This window comes from Lytechinus variegatus, chromosome 4 (assembly GCF_018143015.1).
Source record: "Lytechinus variegatus isolate NC3 chromosome 4, Lvar_3.0, whole genome shotgun sequence".
Classification (NCBI taxonomy): Eukaryota; Metazoa; Echinodermata; class Echinoidea; order Temnopleuroida; family Toxopneustidae; genus Lytechinus; species Lytechinus variegatus.
The window spans coordinates 11,527,842-11,554,130 of NC_054743.1; the positions used below are offsets into that span (position 1 = coordinate 11,527,842).

General features: G+C 37.6%; 1 protein-coding gene across 2 annotated transcripts in view; it reads right to left on the bottom strand.

Annotated features, from left to right (window-relative positions):
* Positions 1 to 1,031: 1,031 nt before the first annotated feature.
* Positions 1,032 to 26,289, bottom strand: part of LOC121413387 (hairy/enhancer-of-split related with YRPW motif protein 2-like) — a 32,112-nt gene continuing 6,854 nt past the window's right edge. The window contains exons 2-5 of one of the 2 annotated variants that reach the window (XM_041606183.1): positions 25,456 to 25,558; positions 21,490 to 21,612; positions 4,803 to 4,917; positions 1,032 to 3,343 (exon numbers count right to left, since the gene is read on the bottom strand). In XM_041606183.1, the coding sequence (XP_041462117.1) occupies positions 2,517 to 3,343; positions 4,803 to 4,917; positions 21,490 to 21,612; positions 25,456 to 25,558 (1,168 nt within the window). In that variant the 3' untranslated portion in view covers positions 1,032 to 2,516. Of the gene's footprint in view, positions 3,344 to 4,802; positions 4,918 to 21,489; positions 21,613 to 23,415; positions 23,516 to 25,455; positions 25,559 to 26,289 lie in introns of those variants that run through there. The other variant, XM_041606184.1, reaches the window with a different exon arrangement.

Here is a 26,289-nt window from a genome sequence, read left to right on the forward strand (position 1 = left end):
TCCCTACCGCAAAACCAAGTCATATAGTCAATAATATTGTTAATATTATTTGGAAATCTCTTACATCAATTCAACTTTTGTACTAATACCATAACATTGGGCTCATTCTTCGTCATGAATAGGGTAATAGTAATGAAATGCAGTTTATCAATGTTTTTTTTTCCAAATACTTTGTCTTCTCCGTCCCTTCAGTGACTCTGCTGATATAAAAACGCCAAACTTGTCACCCAATAAAGCTAGGGTGACACCAAAACCGAACTCTCCCGAATAAAGCTACGGTTAGACCAGAACCGAATCAGCTGTGAATTCATCCGAATACACGTGTTCGGGTGGGTTCGAGATTATTCTGTTCTCCTTCACGAATGCGAGAAAATTCGGAAGGGATTCGGGAACACTCGAATCAACCGAATCAGGTCGTATTCCGGCAAAATCGGTTCGAGTTTCTTCGGGAGAATTCGGTTTTGATGAAACCCTAGCTTAAAAAAACACGGCTGAATCAATTATTACTACATACAACTCATTGTGATAGTTTGTTTGCGAATTATTTTTTTTTTAATAAGGTCCTTTTACATATTTACATGTTCATCATGTACAAAATAATACAAGACAAAAACAACCCCACAACCAATACATTCATTGTCATGTCGAACGCATATAATATACATGTATGAAATGGAATGTTTTATTACATGACAACCGCAAAGGCAGAATGATTTGTATTGTCATCTAAAATCAATAGATTTGGTTTAGAATTTAAAGACATAGGGAGAATGAATGGCAGAGAGAAGCGAGAGAAAGAGAGAGAGGGAGAGAGGGGGGGGGGGGGAGATGGGGGTGGGAGAACGTTGTGGGAATAATGCATTTAAAAAAAATAACAAGAGCTAATCAAAATAATTGGAAAGCAAATGAACAACATCGTAACTCAATTACAAAGAATTATGTTCAGGTCCTTCATTCCTTTTCGATTTGCAATTAGTATTCAATAAAAGTTAAAGGAATGGGAGGTATTGGGATTTTTTTTTGAAATTTCAACAATTCAACCTTCTTTTTACGTCTTTTCTCTCAAGTCATCGGAAATTTGAATACATTAAGGTATACGTTATCAGTTGCAAAGAAGAAAACAGAATAAATAAATAATAAAAAAAGAAACACCTGGAGTGTTTGTGAAACATGACATTCATAGAGGCTTCATAAGTCTCATCATAATTAAATTTCTCTAGTTCATAATTATTTGTAAATTATTATGATGGTGAATACTTTAACACGCATCAGTTCTTTTTAAAATCATAATTATATTTTGATCACAATTTATTGTATTTATCTGATGAAAACAGGAAACCCCAACAATGACCTTACACACTCAAATTAAACAGTATAGTTGTCACCTAACAGGATAACGACAGTACAGATCAGCAAAAAATAATCATCCAGTATGAGGCAACACGTGCAGGTATGACATCAATTTCACTGATAAGACTTGATGACAAAACTATTTATTACACGTTTGTGTAAACCAAACCGCCCAATAGACAACCAAAAATATTTCAACACTTTAACAAGGAAATCAATAGTCGTGCTTAATCGTAGCGAAATGCGAAGAGAATGGTAGTATAGTTTCGGTATATTTGTTCATTTATACAGTGACTGGCACTCATATTAATTGGCGATGAAATATAAAGTTGTTCCAATAAGAACATTTTTTATTGTAATTATGCCATCGGTGCCAGTCTCTCAGAAGCACTGATACATCTATAGAGACATTGCGCCATTTGTCATCACTCTACAGACAATCATTCTGTTACAAGTGACAACAATTTTAACAGAATCGGATATAGATGTTTAAACTGATAACATTTTAAAGTTTCGTTTATGTTCAGTGTAAAACGTGAGAGGTGACGATGCCACTCACTCACTATTTCTTTTTGTGTTTTACTGTTTGAAATGCCGAATATTTCAAGTTTTGCAGGACTGACAACAATAAAGTGTCTTTATGAATCGCAAAAGTTTGCAGTAACTCCACAGGTTCAGAGGGGATCAAACGATTTTTTTTTCACATCATAATGATGGAAAGATCGTGATATTTCATTTAATAAAATACAAGAAATAGTGAATGGGTGACGTCATGCCTCTCTCATTTGCATAATAACCAGGAAGTACGAATAACTGTTTGTCTATAAGACGCACCGTGAAAGGAGGGGGGGGGTGTTCAAAGAAATTGTTTTCATGAAAATGCACACTATTCTAATCCAAAGATTACTGAAACTCCAACATAATAATTCAACATTTAAAACAAACTTTTAAATAGAACATTGGAAAATTGGCCCAAAACTGAAAAATAAAACTTTCAAGGTGCAAATAGTATTGAATGGTATGGAAAGATGAACCTTATTTTCAAAAAGCATTCACATATTTCGGAAAGAATACGTGTGTGCAATAACAAGAGTTAAAAAGTAATTGGTGACATTTACAAGATAGAACAGTCCCACTCATTTCCAACAATGTATGTACATGTACTGTTATTCCTGCACAGGTCTGACCCATGCTACTACATAGGGTGCAACATAGTTCAGGTTGAAACCATACGGTCTTTGATTAGAGGTGGACGCCTGAACGCAAGGGATCAAACATCCATTGGCTGACACAACTGATTGGTACTGTGGTGGCGGTTGAACCGGAGGTTGCTGTTGCGATGTTACCGCGGTGTGCCTTGAATACGCTGCGGGTGCAGTTGCGGTTAGCGGATGACCGCTGACAGATGAAATAGCCGCGGATGTCAGAGCCGGAACGGTGTGAGTCGGTCGGGTTGAGGCAACCGTTAAAAGAGGCTCGGATGGCTTCATGGCGCAAGCCAAAGCGGTACGGTTCAACGGAGACGGCAGGGCATAGTACTGATTCGTATCGACAGTCAATGGTGTCATTAAATGAGCAGGGGGTAACCCACGGGTTACAGACCCACCCAGTAATGTCCTACTCGTAGTTGGCAAAGATGGCGGATTGATGGACTCTGTTGACAGGGCAAGGGAGGGGGTATTGGTTTCTTGAGGTGATGTTTGTGTGCTGGTCGTCGCTTCACATTCAGTTGGTCCGTCCGATGAACGTCCAGATGACCAGGGGGTCGATGCCGTTGCGTCGTTATTAATGTCCAGTTTGGCACGAATCTGCAAGAGATGGGCGGTGAGTCCGACGACGACCTCGTCTTCGGGAGAGAAACCCTCAACATCGACTAAGTATCGGATCGTCTCTTCCATGCAGTCCTGGAAACCAGCTAAGATGGCATCGGTAGGAGACACATCTTGAGTTTGATCTGACTCATGTGACGACACTTCCTCGGCGTGGCTGACATCTGAAGAAACAAAAGAGAGATGAGAGTTGGATAAGAATTATATCATCTATTATCTTCGGATCATACAAGAATCGACCTACACAACGTTCAACCTTCCACTCATCTAGTCTGGTATCTGTGAGGGAAGCTACCTTTCTCGAAGTCCAATGTAAAGGAAGATTCACAACAATGAAGGAATCCCCAACCATGGCCAAGCCACCCCAGCATTCAAAAACAGATTAGGGAAGGTGCATGCTTCCCATCTTATCAGAAGGATTTCTTTGGTATGAAACGTAGTGTGAGGCACTATTTTGACAAAGAAAGATTACGACAAGGGAAATTGAGTCTGTACATCTCGCAAATCTAATGGGTGCAATAAATCAATTGGTATGGAATTTGAGCAAAAACTTGTTGAGGTTTCGGGGTAACGCATCGGCTCATTCGCCAGTATCAGCAATTATCATATTGTTCATAAATATTGGTTCGTTCTCTGAACAAAAGCTTTTCCACTTTCTCCTACGATCGGGAGCCTAAGTCCTAGGAGCCATCATCGTCACCGGGTGCCCGCGGGCAAGGTTGATCGATCAACTCTGGTCTCTTACGACTCCACTTAACCATGTTGTCAAACAAGACATGCTGAAAGACCACTACAGAATGAGAATAGGCTGTACAAACATTCAACCATGCCTCTACTGTAAGAAGATGTTTACTTTGAGTAGAGACTGCTCGCACATGCATCCAGTGCTAACATTACTGAGATGGCGATCGATGCCGAAGATGAAGGGCCCGTCTACTTTAATGATTAAAATTTTGCCATAAAATGGGATAAATAATGAGCAAACATTTTATCTCCTCCAGAGAGATGGATGGAGATTCAGGTCAAACTATCTTCAATATTCATCAAAATTTACATTAGTACGTACAACTTGTCTAATTCATAACAACATCCAAACTCCTAAATTATCTCCTAACGCCCATCTATATCTAACGCCAAACAGAAATTATAATGTGAATCTAGAAGGTTCTATTAAATACTTTGAGACTATATATCACGGTAAGTTGGAAACCGGTTGGTACCATGGTAGAATGAAAGGCAAAATTAACACCTTTAAATAAAAATAGCAAGACGAAATACACTCTATAGAAAAATGCTTATCAGGATCCCGTTTCATGAAGACTTTGTATAACAACAAATACCTAATTTTATAACAAGTTCATTACTATCATCCAATCAAATTGAATGACTTCAGTACTCGTAGCACACTTATCAGTAAATATAAATCAGCCAAAAAAATGAGGGGGGCAGTATGATAAGGCAACGATTGAAGAAAGCAGTGAGCAAGTGTGCAAAAATTTCGACATCAGTGGTTACCACTTGGTGGTACACATAGAGATGTATACTAATTATCTATCTCTATGGTGGTACCCACTGGTAGGGGAGAGATCAGTGGTTACCACTTGGTGGTAACCTAGTACATACCTGTATGGCGCCCTCCACGGCGATGTGTGTCGGGTGTTGTCGACGTCGAGCTTGAGAAAGATCTGAAGAATGATACGGTGGTCTCCAAAAGGCTTGCCTCATCAACGCCAACGGTCTTGAGAGGGGAGAGAGAGAGAGAGAGAGAGGGAGAGAGAAAGGAATATGCATAATTTAGTTTTTGTCTGATAAACGTAAATTCTACCATTTTTATCAATAGTTGCATTACGGTTATCTACAGGCCATTGTGGTAGACTCGCTGCCCGACAAGCAATTGCAAGATCGAATCCAATATTTCACGTTTTATGGTGTATGGGATCTTATGCACCTGGGTACGGACAAGCCAAAAATGTTCTTAAATTAGTGTTGAGGTAAATTCGTTAAAACTGAAAAGGCCCAAACTTCTTGAAATGGAAACAATATATTTACATACGCCATCTCACATCATCAAGTAACAAAGCACTCAGAGTTTATGGAGTTACAGGAAAGAAAATGTTTTCCCTTTTTGTGAGCTGAAGCGGTGCAATTATCGATGAGATTTTAAAACGTCTGATGAAAGTCTTGCAATCGTGTTTCATAGAAAATTGAATATTGTGAAGCTCCTTATTATTTGCATTATAGATTATTATCAAAAACTCGATATCTAAATAAATGAGATAAAATAACACCTTGATATTTTCAACGATATAAAACAAGATAATCTTATTCAACGCTATAGTCATTTGATCTTTACAACCAAGTGAACAATTTGATACAACCCCGTCCCTTTCCTTGTCTACCACACATAATATCGTCGCGAAGGGCAACAGGATCGTCTACGTCATAATGACGTTGGAACCCTTCTTTCTAACAAGCAATCAATAGTATGATTTGGAAGGAGGACTTGATAAATTAATAAACAGCAGGGTTTGTCCAAAACAATATTAAATTCAAAACAAAGGCACGAGATATGGAATTGTGTTTTTTGCGTAAAAGGACGTCAAAATAAAATTGAATGATGGGAAAGAAATGTATTTAAGTCTATTTTGCATATATTTCTTTCAGAATCTTCGGATAATATACCTATATGCTTTCATACGTGAAAAGAAAGTTTACTTTGGCTTTAATTTCCCGTCATTTTGTTTCCTTTCATTCCCTATTATTAAATACTCCCCAGGGAGTGGAGGGTGTGCACACATTGTGTGCGGGAATGACTGATTGGAACCGATGACCGGGGTAATAATATATCTGTAAAGCGCTTAGACACGTCCGATGGATTAAGCGCTATATAAAAGCGGATTATTATTATCATTATTAAATCATCATTGAACTCCTTCTCCGGACTATTTCTCCACCATTATGAACTAATTTTCTCTATGAATTGTACTCCGTCTCTTTATCTTGCTATCTTATTCTTATTCTATAATACATGGCTAGATAATCATCTAAAGCATTCTCGTTTATTTCATGTGTGAGAAAAGAGCAATTAAAATAGCATGTCATGCTCAAGGGTGTGTTATGCTCCCATGCGTGACCAAAAAAATATTGCGAGATATAATTATATTTCAAGATAGGGCAAGTTACGCACGGAACGTAATAAGGGTGCATGTCAGAAACACTAAAATAATGATAAAATGTTTTTATTTCGCTATATAGAAAAACTACGTGTTTACAGTCCAATTTGCGAGGGTATAAAAAAACTAAAAATACTTCATGAAGAATGTACTTTTGCCCCAACACTTCAAGTTTAGTGTCCGATTTGAGCAAGGTGTGTGGTGTGGTACTAAACCCAATGAAAGTAAAGGTAAAGCCGTCTGTGATCACGTCCGTGACATAACAATATATATCGTACTTGTTTAGGGGTTCATTTCAGGGAATTCTTGCCAAGGGTGCCGTTCTGTTTCCAATACTTGTGAAGGGTGTGGTTTCACACGCCAATACCTGTTAAGGGGTGCATTTTCAGAACATGGAAAATACTTGTTAAGGGTGCTTTTCGAAACCCCGTGGTCATGCATAGTATCCAACCGTCAATGGAAGTGTCCCCCCCGGGGGTTGTGCCACGATTCGAACCACGGACTTTTAAAGAATGTCTTAACTCTTCAAATAAATGAACGCAATGTAAGGACCACTGGAAGACCATATGATTGCTGGTAGAGGCTGGAAGATTTTATATTACATAATTTTGTTATACATGATATTGCAGCATGAAACATCGGGGAGGTTATCCAGTGAATATGAAATACAAGTCATGTATTTCATGATAGTAGTAATGGTGGAGGCCACGCGAACGAATAGTTTCATCTGATTAGTTGCCAACAATGGCCCTCCGGAAGCCTTGAACAAGCAAAAAGCAAATGAAAATAATACACCGTTCCGCTCTCTTTCGAAATCCATGTTTCTATTTGTAAGATGTAAAAGACGGTAAAGGTTATTCCTTTTTTCAATACCTCTTTCACAAATCGATTTTTATTATATCCGAGTTTGTGTGTGGATTGACGTTGAATGGAATGGTTCTCTACTGATAACAAAAGTTCTATGAATCATGGACAATACTTCATATCGCTTTGATTCACTCTTTGTGCATGTTATATCAAGCGTCGAGTGAAGAAAAGAGTAAGCCATAAGAAAAACTTGATTGTCCCCTCTGATGAAATTCCCTTCCACATGCAGATGCATTCCTCTCAACCTATGATCATAATCACTGTAATTATACCTTTCTTGAACGCGTAGTATATTTGTTCTGTATGTCCCCTAATCTTACAATTATATAACGCATCCAGCTGCGCCTTCATTTAGTATCGACAGTCCTCTTTCCGAATCTCTATTATTTCTATACGCTACAGCGAGTATAGAACTTCCACCAACCCTCCTCTTTATTTTCAACTTCACTCTTAAAAAAAATAGATGGAAATGACTGCATAAGAGGGTCGCCTGCATGAATGCGACTCTTTGAATCATAATTTTCTAGTCAAAGTTGACTAGAACAATCGCTTCTGACTACAAAGCAAAACTAATACTAGACAATAGTTGCACTCATGATGAAACTGTTGTCTGTCGAACGGTATCGTCTTCAAAATCCTATCAATAATTAAGAGATTCGACTGAAAAAAACCCTACTAACATCAGAACATGAGTAAATATAAGCATATCGAATATTCTACCGTATTCGTGAGCTATAATACACAAAGATACAATCAAATCCATTAATCTCTGAAATATGGGGAAGCGTGCACGTTACAATACTCTCATCTAGCATCCTTTGTCTGGATGGGAAGGTTTGAAGAGCAAGGATTCCATGGTTTGAGTAATCACTGACCGTTTTAGCTTTGTCAAGTTCGCCATGTTCACCGTGAGAGATACTCGCTTACAAATTGATCTGAGTCATACAATACGCGTTGGAATGGTAGTATACGAATCCTTCACAGATTGACACTTTCACATACAAAAAATAATCATATGACAAGTTATAGTCTACCATGATTTCAATTGGTTTGTTTCAGTTTCAAAAATAGTTCTTTTTTTCATTTCTCACAAACCAACCTCTACCTTACACAATAAAGACCAATTTGTAATGTTTATACTAAAAAAAAACATTAAAAAAGAAATAATTGATCTCTCATTGTCATGATACAAGCATGGTCACTGTCATAATTACGTCAACGGCATCTTTACACCGACGAAATTGACTCAACACCAATACGATATTTCCAGTAACACTAACATAACACCAATAGGTTTGGATATGGTGTAGTTAGGGTGACTGTGGCATTTGAACCAAGCACTCTCCCGGCACCATGCTCGTAAAAATGTCGTCTATGTCGAAAAAGATATGCTATATCTTTATAAAAAACAAACAAACAAAGGAACAAAAACTAAAACAAATCAGTCAAAAAGTACTAATAAATAGGGTCAGCTGGGTGCAACTGTTATTCTAGTCATACTTAACACTATTTTCTAGTCATATTTTACTAGAACAGAGTTATTTCTGACTAGAATATATGTCAGAATTGTGAATATCAGTGATTGCCATATCAGTTGCTCCCAGCTGACTACTGGTCTAGTCAATTCGACTGATTTGTTTTAAGAGTACAGGTAAAAGAAAACGGTTGGGATATCCATACGATGATAATTTCTGAATTATCGCATTGTTCTGAACAACAGAAAAAGAGTGACAGACTTCAATCCAACCTCGGTGATACATTCCCCACTCAGCGATCACTTCACATCAGAATCGTATAATTACAGTCATTCTAAGAGGATTGTACATGCATACACGAGACACTGGTTAAAGAGACGACAGATGCTCGGCAGGGAAAGAGACGGATCACAAGACGTGAAAACGGTCTGAATTATACAGGAGAATGACACGTTCCTTCCTAGGAGGGCATTGGAGTGAAACCCAACCCGACATCGAGGCTGATGATGAAGTCCACGAATGAGATGTCATCAAGGAACTCACTCCGATGTTCATAGATCTCTTCTTTGATTGCGATCCAGCCAACCTTGACATCCCTCAGGGAGAAGATTCTTTTCTCAAGATGTTCCTTTGTTCGCGAGATACTTCACAGTTCAGAAAATATTATAATCAATATAATAACACTTTCTATTATAATAACGACATTTACAGACATCGCACCCTAAGAATAAGGTTACGCCTATGCACATTCTTTGACGAAACTCACTAACATCTGGTAAAGCAGACATCGATTTGGAATTGGAAAACGAATGTAGAAAATATTGCTTCGAAATAAAAGACATGTAGAATGGACAGTAAATGGATGGAAATTGTATCTCATCAATCAGATTCCCATTTAATTAGAAGTCTAATTAGTTCGTAAAGGATCAATAATACTCGACTTTATCTAATATTATAATATTACAGTGTAGTTGTTAATGAATCTTTATTTTTAGTCACCGATAATTCGTGATAATTTGAATTTTAGATATTTATATTTCTCTGAAAAGTTTGATTCTTTTGAGAATATTATCTAACAATTTGGTGATATGATATCTAAAAGCTTACAACAATGGAATTCTATGCAACCACGCCACTCAAATTTTTTTTGCCTTTACGTTGTTGTTACACTATTGAAAATTCCCTGATTAAAATCGTAAAAAAAACAAATGAAAAACTTTAAGATGAATCGCGAAACATGGCTACGTAAAATAATTGGATTGAATACTTTGACTCTTACATGGACAATTTTCGAGTTTTAATGGAAGGATCCGCAAAGTCAACAGACTTTCAAAAGTCAATATGTTTTAGCACAATGACAGGAGGCAGATAGTTTGTGTTTAATGGTATTTCTATCTAAACATCTGCTATCCAGTTCTCCAATTTCTGTTTCTCTCTTTTTTTTTCCTGAGAAAACAATTATTATCACCAACATTCTCATTGAGATTGATTTTATCTTACCCGTAACCCTGACGTGATGGTAATAATGGTTTATTACTGATTTATTGTCATATTTTTCGCGCCTTCCTATAAATTGCGACGCCAATATTGGTGGAACTGGTTTTTACTGTTTGCCGAAAAAAGGCTAGGCTCGATCTTGTTGTCTCATTTTCCTTTTTAACAGGATATGTAACAATCATAATAGTGTTTTACGAGATTTACATTAACACATTATTTTTCTTTTTACCTACTGACAATATCTGATAATTGTATTAATACCTGAAACATCAGGCATTATTTTGAATTATTCTTTACACTGCAGCTAAATTATATTCATCTAAAAATTCATGTTACATTATAAGTTTTCAGATGAGCGTTAGAAAGATGTTTGTTATCATTCCTTTGAATGTTATGATACTTCGAGGAATAATATCATTTCAATATAATACATTTGTCTAACTAGCAGCATTTCATTTATAGTAAAGTTTATTGTGATAATGCTGATCATGAGTTTGTGAAATTAGACTTGTCTTCTTGTCAAGTATCACCACATGCTAAATTTGTTCCTTTCGGTCTGAATGCTCGTTCTCTAATAGAATTTTCGCATGTTTAGCTTGGATGGTGACCACTTGCCCTTGTACAAAAAACCCGAGAAGACATATTCTTGTAATTAAGAACATAATATCCATTTTAACATCTCAGTGTAATGGAACACAATTTCCAATACTGACCAGCTGACGCTGCAAACTTAACAAAAAATAAATAAAAATCTGGAAATGCATGCAGTACGATCAAATGAGTTATGCGCGAATATTCAAACTTTACATAATGAAGAAACATGCATAGGCCTTAATAACAAAATGAATGGTCGTGTATAGGTTCTACAGAACCGACAAGAAAAGCAAACTTGAAAAGAAATTCTAATGGTTTATTGGATAACAGTGTTTTCTCATCTGTCAAGTCAAATCGACCATAAAATCAATACCTCTTTTTTATCAGGCAAAGTCGCAGTTTATTTTATAAACTCTGAAAGCTTGCATGATTGATGGAGCAAGAGAAACAAGAAAATGCATCTTTTGTACAAAAAGTAACAAAAACTTTGACAAACAGTCAAATAGTGCGAATTCAAACACTTCGCTCGCTTATCTCGCACAATCTAGCATTATGCACAAAGTATTGATTTTCATATGCAGCGCGCTGCATGAGGACGAAGGAATATGACCAACTCATAAATACATGTTGAAAGTGCGATGTATGCTCGATAAATTCCCACCTTTTTTGAGAAGATTTATCAGTGATATGAATCTTTCTGCTGTCAAGGCTCCTTCCTTTCCGCAATTAATCTTGTTTGTTGTTTGTACGGGGAAAAATCGTATATTACCCCCATATGTTCGTCCATGTTTTACCGCAAACCCACAATGCACCACGACAAACTGTCAGCGATATTTTGGATGACAATGACCGCTAGTACCCTCTCCAAGATTGGCTTCAGACATGATCACATGATACTTCTTCTATGTTGATGTGGCGATGTCTGTCTCATTTCTGGGGGCCATTTCATAAAGCTGTTCGTAAGTTACGAGCGATTTTAGGAACGACTGCATGGTGATCATTTCTTGTGGTAAATGATGTTCACCATTGTGTGCTCATTGGTGATTATTTAGCACATAAGAAAGGTTCACTAGTCGTTCTTAAAGGTGAAGTTCACCCTGACAAAAAGTTTATTGTAAAAATAGCAGAAAAAATAATAAAAAATATTGCCGAAGTTTTGAGAAAAATTCATCAAATAATTAAAAAGTTATTAGAATTTCAACTATTTGATTTGTGACGTCATATGCGAGCAGCATTCCTACATAGTGAATGGTAAAAAGTCAATGAAATGTCATTTTCTCAGAAAATTGAAAATGTTTTTCTCTGTACCTTTTGTATATCAATAGACAAATCATTTCACACCCAATCATGAATAGAAAACAAAATTAAGTCATCAGGAACCATACAAAATTTGAAATTCATGCATTTTATATTACATAACACATGGGGCAGCTGCTCGTTTATGACGTCACAAATCCAAAACTTTGAACTCTAATAATTTTCTTAGTCTTTAACGGATTTTCCTCAAACCTTCACCAATATTTTTAATTATTTTTTCGGCGATTTTTACAACAAAGTTTTCTTCAGGGTGAACTTCCCCTTTAAAGTCACTCTTAACACCCAACAGATCATTTTTCAATTTACAGGTAACAAAATGGTTGATCGTTCATTCGAGGAAATTTTGTAATGGTATTGCACGTAATCCTCTATGCATCCCCTTCACCTTTTCATCCAAATGCCCTTTCTACATTCCACTCCATTTTTTGTTATTTTGTCGTTATCCCAGTGTCGTAGCTAAATGCAAGTTGTTAAAATAAAATGTTTTACACTATTATAATATAGGAACCCGTTGGAAATAAGCCTTTCGGCTTTCATGGGTTATCCTGTCAAGGTATTCTGTCTTATTATTGTATTACGCATCTTGCGATATTCTTGACGAATAAAATCAGTCAATCAATCATAATCCGAAACTAATCTGATACAATACTCATAAATCGATCGCTGCTCTTGAACCAATGCCCGAACCCTTTCCAATCTGGTCGAAGTATAATCCAATACCTTTATGATTTATTCAGTTGCCATGACAACGACCCCACAACACCAAGGGGTACTATGCTGAAACCAAATGAAGATTCTACCCATCCTAAGAAACAGGTGTCAACCGGTCAAATCGATAATCTTGGCTAGAAATACAAAATTCGCTAATCCAGCCCATCCAACAACAATTTATATTTATTATATAAAGGCTTATGAAACTGGTCTTTCTCTTGCCCATTTTATGAATTAATAATGGCAGAAAAATTCTCGGAGGCACTTTGTTTAAAAGCCCCTTCGGTGAAGAACAAATAAAGCCTGACTGGTCGTCACGTTTTGGGAGAAAGATGAATAGAAAATACGCCATACCATGAAGATCACGTATGGAATGAGAATGTACGGACCGTGACTGAATAAACTCAGGGAGGCCACCTGAGGAATAGTTTTGGTTTGAAATGAAAATCATAATTTCACCACGCCAGAAGATTTATCATTTTGAGCGCAATTCTCATACAAGGCCTCTTGTGTTTAAACATTAAACATATCTGTACCTCCTGAAAATTATAATTCCTACCACTTCTGTAGTTCTACTTCCTATCTTCCAATCTCTTTCGATTCTAGAGATTTTTACCAGAGTTCTTCTACCCCATCATCCATTCTTCTCTCCCTTCTTCCTTTTATTTCTACACACTTCTTTTTGCCAGAGTTTGACATTTTTTAAATAATGCATTTGAGCATTGCATGAGGCCATGAGCTTTTTTTATTAATATAATAAAGACAGATAAGTTTGATAACTGGAAATCATAACATGTTTTAGCCAGTCGTGAGCCACATCTGGATTCGGCTGGTATCCAAATAAAACAACCTGAACAAAGATGATGGTAGGTGTTTATGATTCAATTTGGCAATAATTTCAAAACGCTACATTAGAAGAGGGATCTTGAAAATAACTTTCGGACCATCACGCGGATGGCTGGCTGAAGCCAGGACTGGGGTTAACCCAAATGCTTATGAGTAAATCGATTCGTAAATCCCACTTAAAGTAGAGTATATTGACGTGGAACACATTCGAATTGAAATCAATAAATAACTTGTAGTTGTGTTAGGCAACACATGTAAAGTAACTCCTAACATCAATGATTCCTCTCTACAAAATAGGGATGTAAATCGATTTAAGAGAACGTTTAAAAAGCAAGAGGTAAAGATTATTGGTGAGGAGTTTGAAAACAGTTTGCTTTCACTTTCGGCTTAGGCAACCCAAAGTTTGACAACAAGTTTCAAGGACATGGGAGTCGAACCTTCTGTGGTCTCATACTTTCAAAAGGCTCAATCCTCAAGATCATTTTCCAGTTTCTCCAGGCCAAAATGTTTAAAAAGAAATATAAAATATTTTCATTAATTGATAATTAATTTCAATTCATTATCATGATCATCATGCCTTGATTTTTTCTCTTATATTTGATTTTCGTCTTTTCTTTGTATGCCTCTTTATTCTTCCATGTCATGCATGTGTTGATGCTGTTGCTGGTCTACCCTCCTCCTTATACGTCGTCTTCTCCTCATCCTTCTTCTAACTTCTACAGACTTCTTCTACTCCATCATTTATTCTACTTCTCCCCTTCTGTCTTGACTTCTACCGATTTCTTCTATTTCATCATCCAATCTTCTTGTTCTACCCTCACCTCTGCCCTTCTTCTTTCATTTTCATGCCGTGATAAGGAAACCATTATTTCCTGCCCGAGCCCCCCTCTCTATCCCTCGTTACGTCAGTTCAAAGCAAACATAGAACAAGTGCGTAAAAGGATGTTCTTAGCTGTCTTCCCTTTCCTTCTCTTCTTTAAATATCAACAGCAGGGTCACGTTAAATATTTGCTCACTTCTAGGGGTAGTTTATAATCATCTATCTTCTCCATCATGCCCATGCAGGCAATATTACGCATGCAGAGCACACCAAAACGGCCCCCGCATCGCACGGTGATATGAATAACGGTTTATAAAATGATTTTGTTTTGTTTTCGTAAGTATTTCTTAAAATATACGAACATGTCAGACCAAACGGTCGCTGTATCGCACGGTAATACGAATATGGTGTTTAAAAATAAAAAGATTTTTCTTAAGTATTTTTCCAAATACGTATACGAACATGTCGATAGTTTCATTGTAAACTCCGTCAGAAAACCCATAGCAGTGATATCATTTAATGTCTCTTGGTACATGCATTACACTTTATAATCTATCTATCATACATTAGCACAGTCACACCTAACAAACTTAACTCCAAAACAACCAATATTGTACCATTGGAAATACGTAATATTATGGTTCGGTCTGTATTGGGCTTCACAGGTGTGACCGCGGCACAAGTATGATACTGAAACCGTTATGATAGCAGACGGATATGTGTAGGTTGAAAGAGAATAAATCTCAAGTACATTGGTCAACAAGTTGAAAGTAAATAGAATTGGACTTTAGCTTAGGATCCCAATCAATACTCGCGTGGGTTGGGTATTGTACTACTGATCATACACGCAGATAATACACTACACGTTTCGAATCGAGGGCTGATCAATAATCTCAACCTATTATCTCTACTTCTTTGATTGCAATTCTGGCATTTTGTCTGAAGGGATGTGGGGGCGGATCGCGAGATGGGGGGGGGGGTAAATATCCAATAAAGAAGGAACAACGCACCCCTAACCTCTACCACGTTAAGGTTGTTTAATTTTTGTATCACGTCGGCTAGAATGAAAACCAATTCATCACCAGGATCTGGAATTCTAAATCCGGTTATCTCCAATAATTGAATTATCTTGCCTGCGCTCATAAGTATGATTTAAAAGAAGAAAATTAAATGAACAGTACCAGGGCATAGGACAAACTATGATGATTCAATTGCCCTTTATTTTGACAGGGTGGAACAGAAAAAAAGAAAAAATCGATTTGATTTTGACCCTCTGCATAATTTCATCTTTTTAACAATAATGCAAGGGACCAAGAAAACATAACAACAGGGTCGGAATGGAACTAGTCTATATCATAGTCTTTTAACTTCATTCCCCCTAAATTTCTTGTCTTCCTATAGTCTTCAAGGTACAAAAAAAATCCATTCTACCATGCCAACAGAATATATGCCTACTTTTATAATGACGACCGAAATAGGGCCTATATTTTTTCATACAGGCTTAAATATAGAACGGAGTTGAAAAAACGTAAAGGCTTTATTATGAGTAAAATACCCAGTGATGGGTGAATCAATGCACCTTTAGCATTGACGGCGGAAGCCCCAAAATTGAGAGGGGGCCTACCTCAAATTTTGTGATGGACACATGTAAACAAAATTGACAAGCAAAAAAAAAAGGTTATCAACTAACTAAAAATTTAGGGGGGGGGGTCGTCCCCTCCACCTCAATTTTTTTGGGGGACCTGTCCCCCCCCCCCCCCGCTTCCGCCGCCTATGACCTTTAGGTATCATAAAGTTATTTTAGAAACCCATTGTCAATGTCAATCAATGAAGTGAGCCCAGTCCCCCAATCCAGATTCTTCAACCTTGGTACTATATGTACTATCTCCACCGGTACTTGAAGTTTTTGATAATTTGATTTCCCTCGCAAAATTGTTTCCCTTTTTCAGATTAAAACAAAATAGAAACCTTGCAAAATGCATTTAGCTCGGAACATTACAAGGGAATCCGTGTTACGCGAAATATTCGTTTTGGCTTCGGTCTCATTGGGCCAAGTCCTCTACCGGTGTGCTCAGAAGGGGTGTAATAAAACACACAGGGCTCGGGTCACGCGTGCCTCCCTCGCGCTCCATACACACGCCATCCTTCAAAGACAATCACTAAGCATTCCAACATAAGGCAGATATCATCAAGCATTGAAACTCCTCTCGCCCCTCCCCTTCAAGTCCCCCAATGCTACAACTCACCACCCTCACCCTTTCATTGTAAAATCACAGTATTGTTAAATGATTGTATGAATAATTTCATAATATATTTTTTTCTATATATCCGTTTTAATCTTCTCTTGCATTCCGTTTTTGTTTGTCTGTTCAACTAGAAATTTCCACCTCTCGGTGTTAGCAGCTTTTTTCAGATACCAAACCCCCTTTCTTCTTTTCTACTTCTTATTCTTTATCTCCATCCTCGATCAAAACACTCGTATATTATCCTTCAGATATTTCCTTGATAACTCTCTGACTCTCCTTCGTTCAACTCATATATTCTAATATCATCTAGTCACGTTTTCCACCTCCACACTTACCTCAATATCGCATCATCTTTTGTCACGAGGTATATAAATATTCATATTAGATACTGCGTGAAATAATAATGGCATATTGTGAAAACAGTGTCCATTTACTCAGCGGTTACGAAGAGATACATGTATGTCACAAATGAAAGAAATTATTCATCTTGCTTTTAGAACTTGCTTTTTACGAGTGATCACTTCCTTTTTGAGGGATGAAAATAATGATTGTCACAATATTAAATGTGAAGGATTTTCTGGTGCGGGAAGGATTCAAGTGGCATTTTCCGCTAACGAGCGAGCAAAGCGAAAGAGACAAAGCTATTGCATAAATAGAAATGAACGCTGGGAGATCTGTAGGCTGCAGCATATATTAAAAATAGTGGTTGATTCTCACTTTCAATCTTTTAATTTATTTACAATCAAATATGTATGAAAAAAATAAGAAATAAGTATTAGGGGATTTTTTGTTGTATTTCTTATATATAGTTAATAACAACATCACTCGATGGGTGTTACTGGTGCATAGTGAGTTATGACCGATGACCCCAATAATAGCTCTATGCCACCACCGTTACGAGAAAAGTATATGCTCAGTCATAATTATCATTCTAGCTCGGCCTTTAAATGACAGAGGCGCTGCCTTAAACTGATTTTCAGCATCATCTACAGTGATTTGCCATCCTTCTATAGATATTCTATCAGGGAGTTGGAAGTATACCCAAACCCTTGATTCTAGTGGAGCTTTCATTTCCAGGAACCACCAGTGAGACTTCACCCGACGAGTTTCGTGGAAGCCAGCCAGCCTGATGTCGATGAAGAGATGATGTCTGCTTCGTGAGTGGACCACTGGTTGTGAATAGAGTGAGCAGGTGTGTAGTGGAAGGGATGGGTTTGGGATGAATGGCCAACCATCAATACAGTGTCATGTAGGCAAGCGACAATAGCCTACAAGGCTGACAGAGCTCGCGAGCTTGTTGTATGCAGCACCCCCGATGAGCTCCAGGTACGAACCCATATAGATAATAGGATGCTGCATCTAGCCACAAAGAAGATTTCTAGTTATAATCCCGGGGAATTATCTCCTATTGTCTTCCCTTCCTTCTCTCGTAACAATAATGCATCCATTAGCTCCGAGTGATGTGATGATAACGGTAATTAGCTCGGGGTTCGTCTGCCGTTCAGATGCGAGGGATGATGGATGGCCAGATTTGATCGGAGATGTGATGGTTTACAGATGATGATTAATTCATGTGGATTTGATAAGTTGATGGTATGTAGTGGGGGTTTTGATGATGATGGTGGTGGTGGCAGTGGAGGACAAGTCCACCCCAACAAAAGTTGATTTGAATAAAAAGAGAAAATCCAACAAGCAAAACACTGAAAATGTCATCAAAATCGGATGTAAAATAAGGAAGTTATGCCTTTTTATAGTTTCGCTTAATTTCACAAAACAGTTATATGCACATCCTGGCTGGTATGCAAATGAGAAGGAACTGATGACATCACTCACTATTTCTTTTGTATTTTACTATATGAAATATTCTAATTTTCTCCTCATTGTTAAGTGATACAATGATTAATTCTTCCCTGAACAAGTGGAATTAGCATTGTTTAATATTATATGGTTCAGTCAAGTTGGTCCTTATTGTCAAATCTATAAAAAATGACATATTGTACAATTCAAACAAAAAAACAGAAATAGTGAGTGATGGACATCATCGACTGACTCACCTAGTTGTGCATATCGCTGTTTTGTGAAAAATAAGCGTAACTTTAGTAAACTTAAAGATAGTAAACTGGCATTGATGATGACGTCAGCGATGACAATGGTAAAGATGGTTGCGTTATTGAAAGTGATAATATGATACTTGTAATTTCGATTTGTCTCTGGTGTGGGAGACACCGTCATCAAATTAAATCCATCGATATGACGGCCATCGGACAGATTTCCCGTAAGCTACTGTAGTTTACATACACCAATGTCAAGTGAATGAAGTTTGTTAATAAATTCAAATTCACTTCATACACAAACAACATCTATTATTTGTGAGATGGCATAACAGCATGTCAAGGGTTAAACTTTAAGCAAGGAGTCAAGCTCATTGGTTAAGAGAAGTGACGAGGCGAGCTCTTAAAGTTTTATTTCTTCCTCTTTTATCAGTATGCAAACATCCTCTGCCACTATTGATTCGAAACAATGATATCAAATCGTTACGTTTACTTTTCTGACGGGACAGAAAGACATATCCACCACATTGCTTCATGTGACGTTGATTACCACAGTTTTTTTATCGAGTTTTATCAGGGCGATGTCCACAAAATGAGCTTTGATACGTGAGCTATTGATCTTTACCTGGTTATTACTGGCTGGTGGAAGAGGTCTAAGGCCTATGTGGTGTTTAATTGATTAGATTAAACCCAACTTTAGTATTGTATAAAACATTGCTTGTATAAGGGAAACAAGGGGGGGGTAGAAAAAATGGTATAGGGTGTGAATAATGATTTTTAAAGGAAGCTTGCACGATGATAGCTGTTGAAACTTATAAGGATTTAACTTGGTCAAAATCATGATTTCTACACAAATATAACGAATGTCTTGGAGTCTATGGGTCCATTTTCCGTGCACCCGCTACAGTGACATTTTAGCTATGTTCCAAATGCGCGCAATAAGGGGCGCAATACCGATTCACGATTGGTTGAAAGTTAGGATTCGTTTAAGTTTAGAGCTGGTTTCTTGTTCAGTTGACGGATTTTTATTTATTTTTTATTTGTCTATCATCTACAAATAGAGGTGAATATCAGATAATTGACCAGAGTTTGTTACATTGCACAGCCCTGCAGTCATCATAGGCCAGTTTCCAAAAGTCTAATGCCAACCACAATTAATGGAAAACTTGTCTGTGATTGGCTGCTCAGTCCGGTTACCATGGTATCGGTACCATAGCTGCAAGTATGAAACAGGTCCCGGGGTCCCCCCCCCTTTTTTTTTTTACAATATTCTAAGATATCCTGGGTCTCTTTTTTTGGCAAGAAGAGATAACTGATTTCAGTTTGAATATACCCATCTCCCGCGTTGCGCTAAAGGCATTTTATCAATCACAATTTCGATGTACATCATTAGGGTGCTATAGAAATTGCTACTAGTGCAAAGTGATCAACGTCCGTTTATAACTCCTCAGCTGCCCTGAGGACTGGTGACGAATTATCAGTTTCCCTGCACTCGTATTTTACCCTAGAACGTTGCAGAAGACATAGTGTTTGATCAGACATGCTTTTTCAGATTTGTCACTAAATGGTGGTTGCTCAAGAACATTATTGTTGATAATGTACCCTCCTTTGCAAAACACACAAACACACAAAAAACGATCATTCTTGGCTACTACGACACTACGGAAAATTAAAATGAATGCCCATCACCATGATCACTCTTTCTGGAAAGGTTTTCGCCGTTCGGGCTATTCCAGGGTAGCGTAACAGCTAGTCTACAGGCATAAACCCTGATTGAAAATTTGATCAACCAGTGGGTCTCCACGCAAAAACTAGCACATATGCTTGATACTTAAAACTTGCTTAATATCAGTGCAGGCAAGAGGGCCTTCAATACACAAGGCATTATAGGCTGCACATTCAGACCCTTAACTCAGTAAAACTGAAGGGTTTGCACGGCAGACTACGTAACAACTATGAAGCACGATCGCTTTTGCTTAGCATGACATGTCACATTTCTTCACGTTTATTTTATTCCTTCACCTCAATCCCAGAACCTTCTTATCTCTACCGATCAGGCGGGGATTTCATGCATTTTGCGGGTATGAAAAACACCATAAATTTGACCCGCGCATTTTACTCCGTTCTGGGTATACATGTACATGACAGGGGGTAACCCACGAGCCAAACGCGCGCTTTTAACAGGTTGCGCTCCTTATATGGTCATATAGCTGTCCCCGGTGCGTGCCAGGCAGACAAAACTCCCTTCCATTATGAATTCTTCGGGGCACCGTGAAAAATGACTTGAATTTGTATGCCATAACTTATCGCTCTCCCCAGCCGCTGAATTGTGTTCAAAGATTGAATAGCAACTTGCAAGCATAGAAATGAACAAATAACTTAACTGAATAGAAGAGCAGAGAATTATTACACAGTGGCTTGTCAAGGCGGGGGGGGGGGGGTATTTTCTAAGAATATGTCATAAGCAAAAGAATAATAATGACAAACTTATTGAGTAAGTTTGAATAGCAAGCATTGTTGCCATTAATATCTTGATGAAATAAATCGTCAAAATAAGATCGACGTTCCGGCTTCAAATGGCAAAAATCACATTCACAACCATGGCACAACCACATACATCCTTTTCTAAGATTGGAAATCGCTATGTAGACAGCATAGGTGTTCCACTGTTGTACTGGTAGGAGTATTCTTGATAAATATTTTTGAGACTCACCTGTAAGCCAAGAAGTTGGGCAAGTTCCTTGAGACTTCGGTCGATCCGTTCCATCTTACCAGGCTGACTGGTATCAGCTCCAATGGGCGTGGCTGTCTGATGGTGGTGATGCGCTCTCAAAGACTGTAGAGAGATAATCAAATCGAAAAAGGGGGGTTATTATACCACAAGGATAAAAAAGTTTGTTGGCTTGAAAACAGTCTGATATACCAGTTTAATCATGGGCGTGGCTCGCTGGTGGTGGTGATGCGCTCCTCGGCCATAACTATTGAAACAATGAGGTATAAATGAACTAAAGATAATGTAGAATGGAGGAAACAGGTTGTACATAGAACCAACTCCAAAAGGCGTGGCTCGTTGGCCTTGATGGCGTCTGGAGATACGCTGTCAGTGAGTGTAAAGACAGATATTGGGGAGGAACCATTCAGGAATAAGTTAATATTGGAAGAGTAGTGGTCATGAATTAAACGTTTCTTGTAACTAACATTTGGTTGGAGCCATGGAGACGGGTGATCGTGATGATGGTTGCCAAGAAATATACGAAATTCATATCTCAGAGATGATACGAATAACGCATGCAAAAACCCAGGAGTAGACCTTCTCGGTTTTAGGCTGAAATAGCATACGTCAATATACGAAGAAAGAGTGAATGGGAAACGGTTAGGCCTATTTGTGACATCATACGTGTTGGATGATGGTTAGTGAGAATTTAATTGATTTCATTTTCCCTGAAAATCAAAGTGAAGGACTCCGCTCAAAACGAGGATATTGTTTCCTTATACTCACAGAAGCAATAGGCCTACATCTCGGGTTACCCCTTGCTCCACAACCCTCCTCGAATGATTCTTCTCTTCTTGTTGGTTCATGCCGCATACATTCGTAATTCCAAAGGTTCGTTAGTCCGAAAACGAATTGAGGTTTGTAATTCCGAAGGTTCGTTAGTCCGAAAACGAATTGAGGTTCGTAATTCCGAAGGTTCGTTAATCCGGAAAAGAAATGAGGTTCGTAATTCCAAAGGTTCGTTAGTCCGAAAACTAAATGATTAACTAACTAAATGATTACCTAACCTTAATTTCGTTTTCGGACAAACGAACTTTCGGAACAACGAACCTTAATTCGTTTTCGGATTAACGAACTTTCGGACCATCGAACCTTATATAGTTTTCGGATTATCGAACCTTCGGAATAACGCCACAAATGTTTGGATTACGAACCCTATACGTTTTCGGATTAACGAACATCGAGGTATAGGCAATATACGTGTTTCGGAATTACGAACCTTCGGAAATTACGAAGTGCAACCGGTCCATGCATGGAGCTATACCCGTGTTAATTGCTCCATGGTTCATGCATGTAGTTCAGTGATTCATGCTGTAACCATGGACTGAGTCCTAGCTTCCTCACTCCAAATTAATAAGAAAATAACCAACAATTAAAAGAAAATCTGAAAGTTCAAAAATTTTGAAGTTCTTTATCAGAATGGGTGTACGTAGGCTTGATGGACAATCATGTTTGATGCGTGGGTATTCATGAGGACTCGTCCTACTATGGTCCTACGAAGGTCTAGTCCTTTAGATGTTCATTTTATCACTCAAAATTGGTAGATGACCAGCTGACCATGAGGTCAAGAGGTCATTGTCTGATGACCTGAGATGACCAATCACAGGAAAGTAGTCTGCCTAGTCATATCTCTCGAACCAATTACAGTTTACACAGGCTGGAGAAGTAAATGTGTATTAAAAAAACTTAAGTAGGTCCATGGTTGCACCTAGTAAAATACCAAGGTATACAGGATTGAAATCAATAAATTCAACGGAGCCTCTGCAAGAGAAGTTCAATCTAGTAAAATAGGCTAACATTCCAGGTAATTGATTTTAAAATTATTTTGATTATTGCGATCTTGAGATAAATCTTGCGGAGACATACCTTTTCATCAGAAGCCTAGTTTGTCCCAAAGATTATCCTCACTATTGAATCTTTTCAGCATCAAATCCAAATGTCAACCTCACTGTCCAACGGCCCTTTCTAGAACTACAACTCATCCCCACAAACTAACTAATTATAGTCGCAAACAACCACGTGTTCTTGGACGTTCAATTTTCATGATAAAGTAACAAATATTCAAACATGACCAGCTAACTTGCTAGGACTTGTCGACCGATGCCACCACCACCCCTCCCTACTATAAATCCCCCTTTCTGACCCCCACGCGACCCCAGTTAACGATTTCTTGGAGTCGCGAGAGGACCCTTCACAAACAAACTGAAAATTCATCATCACATTTGCAATCCACACCTGAACTTCTTACAATCCTTATGAGTACACCACATACAAGGAATGTGTAATATTGAATTTCTTGCAGTATCGGAATGAGTACGCTGCGTGAAAATTTGGCACGTGTGTGAGCGCATCCCAGACGGTCCGTGTATTTACTGTGTAATGAAGTTCACACCTGTTAAGTGAATGGGACCCTTGTATACTCCCGTGGGACCAAGATGAACTTGCTTTTATTATTCACCCAATCTTTTACCTCCAAGTTTCAACTCCTTCGAAGATCACATCATCCACTATTCTAGAAGAACAACCGCCCATCTCATCTCATTAAGCCCTGATTTCATGACCCTCATCTAGGCCCATCTATTTCCATTTTGTATGTAAGGTCATCAACACTACCTAAAGTTAGTGTATATATATATATTTTGGATAAGGAATGCTCCGACGATTCAATACCTCAATATAGAAAATGACCAAGACGTTGTTGAAACCATAAAACTATACTGCATTAAAATTGAAAATAACAAAAAAATAATAATGGAAAGAATATGTAAAAGCTATTGGGTAAAATAATGTTAATCAACAGAAATGATCAGAGTGCATCATTACATAACAATAATATTACATAAATAATTGCGCACAATTACATGCACATACTGCATGAGCAGAAGGATACAAAGTAATTTTAGAATAGCCCGCTGCCTGTATTTGAGAAAATTTCACAACTTCCTTCACAATCTCATAACTGGCTATCATTATCAGATGGAAAATGCCAACTAATTATTTAAAAAAAAAATATGCCTGCTTTGACCTCAATATTATGTTCATTCAGGCCTTAAGGTTTAGGGATGGTGACATTAAGCAACGTTCAATTTCTCTGACAGAATTCCAATGCAAAGAACCTACATACAACCCCCATTTACTTGTTGAGTTGGCACCTGTAATAATTTGCACAGTATAACCTGTAAGCTCACGTTACACGCCGACCTGGAGTTCTGGATTTCAGTAATAACACTTATGAGTATTCAGCTGGGGATCTCTAATTATTCATGAAGCGAACCCCTTCCAAATAAACGAATTTTCTTAAAATCTAACTGAGGAAATTTTTAAATTATCAAGGGTCTAAAGTTGAAATACTCGACGAATAATATTTATATGTTTTTCCTTTTTGACGATTGATTCTGAGAATATGGTTTATTCTGGATAGAAATAAAGTCGCACAGAACAAAAAAATAAAATAAACTAAAAAAATGACCATGGAGTATTTTCATTTCAGCAGTCATTAAAGATATTTTTTTTTAATAGTTAATTTTTACTTGTTATTTAAGTATTTTTTCTTCTTTTAAAATTTTAATTTTGCTCATTTGTAAAGCACTAGGATACAGTCATAGAAGAGCGCTATATAAAAAAAATAATACTTATATTTAACATGGCAAAACATTTAACACATTAATGTTGAACCTTTATACTTGGTCAGCAAACAAAATTTAATCCAAGGTTTTGTCTCAATTCAGATTATAATCAATTTATTACCAGCGGTATTTAATGAGGGCGCGGGGAGGGGGGGGGGGTATTCATTCTCAAGATGCATTTTGGGATTCTTAAAAAAACGAGTGTTTTTATGAAAACATTTCGTTAATTCATTTATTATGAACTAAGATGATTACAAATACAATAGATTTTTTTGTATACCTTTGCCTTTCTGTTGTTTCTTCCTGACGTTCGTCTTGGTTCACATTTGGTTTGTATGTCCTTAGTTACGTTGCCATGGTTACTGGTAGAACTGAAAGCATTCCTGAAAAAAAAAGAAATAGCAGTGAGAGGAGATTATGATAAATGTAATTACAACAGTAAGTGCATGAATAACTGATAGAAACCCAACGACATCATGGTCATTTTGGTTTAGGCCTTACGAAATGTGTCTTTTCTCTCATAGTATAGACTTGATCAGCCTAAGCTTCTCACTTTTACATACAATTTCTTCATTTCCTAATGTATGCCCATGAATACCTAACTAGAAAATCATGCAATTTGTTTATTATGCGTATCAGACAGTCGTTGGTCATGTTGGTGGTGGTCGGTGCAAAGTCGGTGGTGGTAGAGGACGCAGCACCAAGCATTTGAAACCATTGTCATGATGTTATACAGTTCAATGGTGTCAAGTTGACTATTTTATTTTGTGTTATATTCGAACCCAACGGTGTATTTTTAACACCCGACGGGGCGATCCTCTACGAACACCGACTGGTAATCTTTTAAACACCATATGGTTTACAGTGTAGTGTAAGCAGGAAACTCCCACTCCCCTGGTCAAACACCCATCGTGTACTATATACATGGGAAGTTTATTGACATAATTACTAGCAGCCCCCTATCCGGTAAATTAATTTATTTCCCTTCATACACGATGCGCTTCTTGTTAGCACCGTGGTATCAGATCAAGTTTGATTTTCATGCAGGGCGAAAATCTAATTAATGATTAATCAGATTTGACAGTAGGAGCGATGAGGTTTAAAAGGGAAATTC